The sequence below is a fragment of the Crocuta crocuta genome, unplaced genomic scaffold (genome assembly GCF_008692635.1).
Source record: "Crocuta crocuta isolate KB4526 unplaced genomic scaffold, BGI_CrCroc_1.0 scaffold112, whole genome shotgun sequence".
Classification (NCBI taxonomy): domain Eukaryota; kingdom Metazoa; phylum Chordata; class Mammalia; order Carnivora; family Hyaenidae; genus Crocuta; species Crocuta crocuta.
This window is the reverse complement of record NW_027528818.1, coordinates 5,743,556-5,749,684: the sequence shown is the minus strand read 5'-3', so window position 1 is coordinate 5,749,684 and position 6,129 is coordinate 5,743,556. Positions and strand designations below refer to the sequence as shown.

Genomic DNA, 6,129 nt, shown 5'->3' with positions numbered 1-6,129 from the left:
CCTCTGCGCCTCCTCCCCCAACCCCAGAGAAAAGCTTGTACCTTCCACCGCCTCCTCCACCATCTCGTCGTCGCTATCCATGGCGGCTGGGGACCGTGCCCAGCTCCGGGCCGCGCAGCTGCCTCCGTCCGTCCGGGTGCTCCCGGCGGCTGAGCGAGCGCTGGGGCTGAACCCAGCGAGTTTGGAGGAGGAGGAGGAAGAGGAGGGGCAGCCGGGGCTGGCTCGCACTGCCTCCCCCTACAGCCCTTTCAATTCCTTGGTCTTAAGCTGCTGCGGCAGCAGCCGCCCCCCCTCCCTTCGCCCGCTGGCCCCTAGCCTCCGAGGCTTCGGGGTGCCGCCGTGGCCGCCGCCGCCGCCGCAACTTTCTCCTGTGATACCCCCTCTTTGTTATCGAGCAGATGATCCGCTGACATCACCCAGCGCCGGTGCGCTCCCTCCCTCGCTGATTGACAGTTCCCTGTCCCTTCCCAGAAGTAAGGCTCCTTAAAACGAAAGGCGCTCCTGGTCAGCGCTGACTCTGCGCCCCAGCCAACCAGCCCCCGAGCCCATCAGGGTTTATCTTTCGCTTCTGCTCGGCTGGGTGCGCTCCGAGAGCTTCCTGCGGGTACCTGGGACCACCCGGTTACCGCCCTCCGGGGGGCTCAGCGCTCTCGCCCTCCGGCTGTGCTGGGGCAACTCTGCAGGCGCCCGTGCCGGGCCCTCCAGCCCCGCCTCGGGACAGCCTCCACCGCGCAAGGGAAGCCGCGGCAGTGCTTCTGACGCCCCGGCACCTCAACTTCCTTTCGCCCTCGCCCCCACTTTACCCCGTTTGCCACCCGGAGCTGCACGAGTGAGGCACGCAGGGGAGCGCAGGTGTCCCTGCGTCGCCGCATCACATCCGCGAGCAGGTTTCCCAAACTCAAGGGGGTGACATTCAGCCCCGATTCCTCCGGGCTGGGGCTCCCACCCCTGCGCGCCGCGTCCCCACCCTCCTCGGGACTGTCAGGCGTTTCGAGGGATTCGGAAATTCAGCAAATCCAAATGGCAGCGGGCTCGTTATCAGGCAGGAAACCAGCCGCACGGAAGGCCCGGCAGGTTCCTCCTCGCCGCGGCGGTGATGGAAAAGAAGCCACCGAGTGGAGCTGACGAGGAACGACCCTCCGTCTGGCGCGCCGCCTTCTCGCGCCTTCCGCCCTGTACGTGTGATGCCCCAGCTGTCTCCCTGTTTCTCCAAGTGCCAAGCACTCCATAGATTCGGGCTCTTCAAAGTGGAGAAAATCACGGGGCACCCAGTTCCCGGCCCAGCCACTTAGTGTCATTATGGCATCGCCTCTTACAGGTGGCAGTAAAGGGCGGCTGTAAATAGCTGGTTAAATGGATGCAAATGTACACAGTGTACCGTGGAATTACAGGGTGCTGCTCTGGGCATCTGCCAAGAACAGCTACTGCACGGGAGGAGGGGACAGGAGCGAGCAAAGAAAGTTGTTCCATTTTGTTTTCTGAACAGCAATGAGACTTTGGGGATTTCAGAGTACTTCCAGCACCCGGAGACCACGCCTTGCTTTTGGCTTTGTGCTTAAATGCTAGATATTTTTATCGAGTATTGTGAGTTTCTTCTTAAATTCAGTTTTTCTTTTGTGGAAAAAAAAAAAACCCCAATGTTAGGGACATTTCGTCCCATACACTGCCCGGAATTTCAATCTCTTTTGACTGATTTTAGAAACAGAGAAGGACCCTGAACCAGCAGTTAGGACACTTGGGTCCTGGTGCTGCTGACCTGCAGAGGGGTCTTGGGAGGCCACCCTTGCCAGCCTGAATTCTTCCTCCCCCAGGAGTGAAGAGGCTTGGGCCACTCTGGTATAAGGGTGCTCAGGCATAGCTTTACTACCCTGAGATTCCCTGGCCGAGGCTAGACCACTCAGAGGTCTCCTGGCTGAGGCTAGACCACTTTGAGTTCCTCCTGCTTAGGCATGCTGATATAAATTCCCTCCAGCTTAGTCTAGATCACTCAAAGGACTTCCAGCCTTGTATTGACCACCCTGAAGTCCCCCTCACCCCCCCCCCCGCGCTGAGACTAGACTACTCTGAGGTCCCCCGACTTCGACTGCACCTCGACTACACCTCTCTGCAGTCTTCTGGCTTAAGAGTCACTTCAGGTTATGTCATTTTCAAACACGAACCACAGAAATAGGATTTTATTTCTGATTTTTAAAAAGCTACCAGGTACTGCACTTGGTCACTCGCTGGTGTTATGTGATATTTTTTCTTACTTCCTTTTTAAACATATCATCTCCTCTCTTACCTGTTACATGATGCACAAAAACACACCAGTTCTTCTCCCCCCACCTTCTAGTTTATGAGAGGCAAAAACATGCCAAAACCTAAGGAAGCAGAAAGAATTTATTCCTTTGTTCTGAGGGAGCTAAGGCAGGGGGAAGGTGGCTTGGAAGAAATCGCCTTTCCCGACACACAGGTGGAACTACAGACACTGGGTTTATGGTGGGTAGGTATGTGCGGGTGTGGGGATGAATCACGTCACAAGTGTCCTACCCCTAACTTTAGGTTCAGAGGAGGATGTCCAACTGTTTACTGTGCTGTGAGGTTCCCCTGCCTGTACTGCAGGCCCAGACGTCAAGTGCTCACTTTCCACCTGCTCCTTTGAAATTACCTGAAACACTGCACACAGTCATCACTGAAGCAGGCCCCCTCTGGACTGTGAGGGTGGGGGTGGGAAGCACCAGGACCTTTCTGCCAGAATGAGCAGTAGGGATCGAAAGCTCCAGAGAACCTTCCTCAGATTTGCACATGAGGCCGGCAGCAGCCTGGACACAGCCCCAGGCCCCTCCCCCTACCATTCATCCCTGCTGGCTCTGGGCCCAAAGTTTAGGCAAAATTGTGTTTATGGCTCCCTTAAGATACATTTACCTTTTTACAAATCCTTCTGTGTATGTTTTCAATCCCTTTCTCTATCTAGACTGACTGATTCTTACGTGTAGCTGCAGAACCCAACACAGCACCTGGTGCAGAATGAAGGTGAAGCATTGTCCAGGGTGATTCTGCAGAGAGGAATATTTAGTTTTACAGAAACAGCACGGAGGCTCACAGACTGGATCCTCTTCCTGTGTTCTGGCAAAGTGCTTTGTTTGAGCTCAAGTCTGGAGAGTGATTTTGAGTTGTTCTACTTTCCCACATCTACTGGCCCCAAATCTGCTTCCATCGCATTCTTTCCCACAGCTTCCTTCATTGAGAGCTCATTTCATAAGCCCACTTTGCACTTGGCTCCCCGCCACTCTCCTCTGTCGTACTCCGTCCCCACCAATGTGGTCACGGGCTAGAAAATCAATAAAGCCCTTAATCACCATGTGCAGCAGCGGCAGCAGCACGGCCCAGCTCCTAACTCAGCAGATCCGGGAGCACCGCAGCAAGCCCTGGCAGGAGGAGGGGGCCGCACAGGAGCTCCGACAACCAGGGCCGAGGGTGGGATTGCTTCCGTGCTCACACCGAGGCGTGACTTCTCTAAGCTGCTCAGTCTTGCTTCCTTTGCATTCAAGGAGATACGCCTTCTCTTCACACTCAGCTTGGGAAACGTAAGTCCGTCTTGCGCTGCAGCAAGCAGTCACAATACTGAGTTATCTTATTCATTTTACTGCCCGGGTCTTTCCCCAGAGAAGGCTGGTGCTTACTTGGAAGACTCCTAGAACTCTTGCAGTAAATATATTTTTACCGGCGTCTTGTATTTTATGCACCCTCCTGCATTTAGGGGCAACAATTCTGTCCATACATCACTATGCGCTAAGTGAATTGCGAAAAACCTACTGGATGTGGAGCTCGTGTGGGATTCACTAGTGCTGGCTGGTGACCCGTGGCTAGTGACTCCAGGATCACTGATCCCTCATCCTGCCCTGCTGGTAGGTCTGGAGGGGCCCAGGCAGTCTTCTGAGTCTCCATGATCCAGGAAGGCAGAAACGCCTTAGGGGTCCCTGTGGACCTGTGGCTGATATCCTGGCTCTACTTTAATTATTTGCTCACACTGCCAACAAGGAGACAAGAGCAGAATGGGTGAAGGAAGTCTTAAATAATCATCAAGTCTCATTTTGGCATTGCTCACCCCATAACAAGATTTTTTCCCCACCACGTTCACCAATTTGATTGCATTCTCACCCCACTTATTTTGTATCCTTCAAGAACTGGCCATGCACCTGGGCAGTTAAGCTCTCTGGACCTTAGTTTCTCCATCTGTAAGTGGGCTCTAAAAATTATTTTCCTGAGGACAAGTTAAACAGATCATGAAGAGCCCCAGGGACATGCACAGAGAAAGGAAAGGGGAAGAAGCCAGGACAATTCTAAAAGCTGAGTATTCAAGACCCAAGTCAACTCAGCTTAATGGCACTGATATCTGGGGGCGAGAGAGAGAGACTTTGACCTTACTCTATCTAGCAAGAGAGGCATGGGACTTTCAGGAGAACCAAGGTGCTTGGATTCTGAATTACTGAGTCACTAATCAAGTGGCTGTGTTGGTGACAACTGCAGAAACTGGAGGGAGGGGCAGGGAGAGGAGCAGCAAGAAGGAGAAGGGTGTGGGGGAGGAGATGTGCATGAAAGGGAAGCATTTACAGCATGCGGTGCACAGCAAAGAGCAACCAGGAACATCAAGGGCACCAAATAAAGGTCCGGGAGCAAAGGAAGAGATGGAGAAAATTCATTCTGCTGGAAATAGACATGACTGCAGTCATGAAGAGGATTTCCAAATTCAGGGCGACCTGATTTGATTATGGCAACAGGAAGTGCAGGAGAGGGCAGAATAACCTGACCTGAGGAAGTGAATTAAATAATAGAGAAGACACCGTAGTTGCCATGGCATTAAAATACCTCGCACCACATTAAGCTTCTTTTTTTCTCTTTTGCTTGATTCTTGTTCTTGCAACATGTTAATGTCATTGCAGTATAGCCAGTAAACTAAATTTAGATCTTCTGGGGCATGGGGGAAGGGAAGACGCAGCCCAGATCTCCCTATTTGGGTCCACTCTGGGCAAATACTCTTCCTCTGCAGCGTGCCTGGTACTTTCGGTCCTTGCCCTGTAAGATATGAAAATCCTTGTCAGGCTTGGGTCTGGTGAAGCTGCTGAGTGACATAATTTGGTGAAAAAAAAAAAAGAAAAAGGAAAATGGGAAGCAATTTTCAAAGAGGCACTTGCTTTAGAAATTACTTCAGAAAAATCAATAGGATGCTGAAATTTGAAAAATACAAGTACCATCAAACCTAATGTGTTTGGGGCACCTGGTAGCTCAGTTAAGTGTCTGACTCCTGGTTTCAGCTCAGCTCATGATCTCAGCGTTGTGAGATTGAGCTTCTCACAGGGCTCTGTGCTGGGGGTGGAGCCTGCTTATGATTCTCTATCCTTCTACCTCTATCCTTCAATGGTCCTGCTCGCTCTCGCTCTCACTCAAACCAAAAGAAAAACAAAAAACAAAAACAAGCCCCCCCAAAAAACAAAAAAAACAACTAAACTAAAAACCAAAGAAAAGTGTTTTCCTAAGTATTATTTTATTTTTATTACTTTAAACATTATTTTACTTGGCAATAATTAAGATTTTTAGGTGCTGTCAAATAGGTGGATTAGGAGGAACTTAACGGAGGACCATGGGGGAGAAGAAGGGGAAAATAGCTGGGGAGAGGGAGGGAGGCAAACCATGAGAGACTCTTGAATGCTGAGAACAACTGAGGGCTGATGGGTGTGGGGGGGAGGGGAAGGGGGGGGATGGGCATGGAGGAGGGCACTTGTTGAGATGAGCACTGGGTGTTATATGGAAAACAACTTGACAATAAACTATTTAAGAAAAAAAATAAAAAGTTTACAGTGGGAAAAAAAGATTTTTAGGTGCTGCTATCATTCATATGCAAACGCTACCATGGCAGAGGGTGGGGACATTGTATTGTCTTTTGATATTATTGTACACAGAGTGAATAGAAGGGTATTTTCAGCTGGCTTATTTACCACAAATGTTACCACATTCATCGAGGCCCAGATCCTGCCCTTCCTCAAGTGGATTCACATGAGTCAGTCCTCAGAGACTGGTGTATCTAACTGAATTATGACTTACAGACCAGAATACTCATGTTGTCATGGCAAGCACAGTCTCCCTTTGTAG

General features: G+C 51.1%; 1 protein-coding gene across 1 annotated transcript in view; it reads right to left on the bottom strand.

The window, feature by feature from the left end:
• Positions 1–591, bottom strand: part of SETD7 (SET domain containing 7, histone lysine methyltransferase) — a 47,749-nt gene extending 47,158 nt beyond the window's left edge. The window contains exon 1 of the mRNA XM_077755959.1: positions 42–591. Within this exon, the coding sequence (XP_077612085.1) occupies positions 42–81 (40 nt within the window). The 5' untranslated portion in view covers positions 82–591. The remainder of the gene's footprint in view (positions 1–41) is intronic.
• Positions 592–6,129: the final 5,538 nt, after the last annotated feature.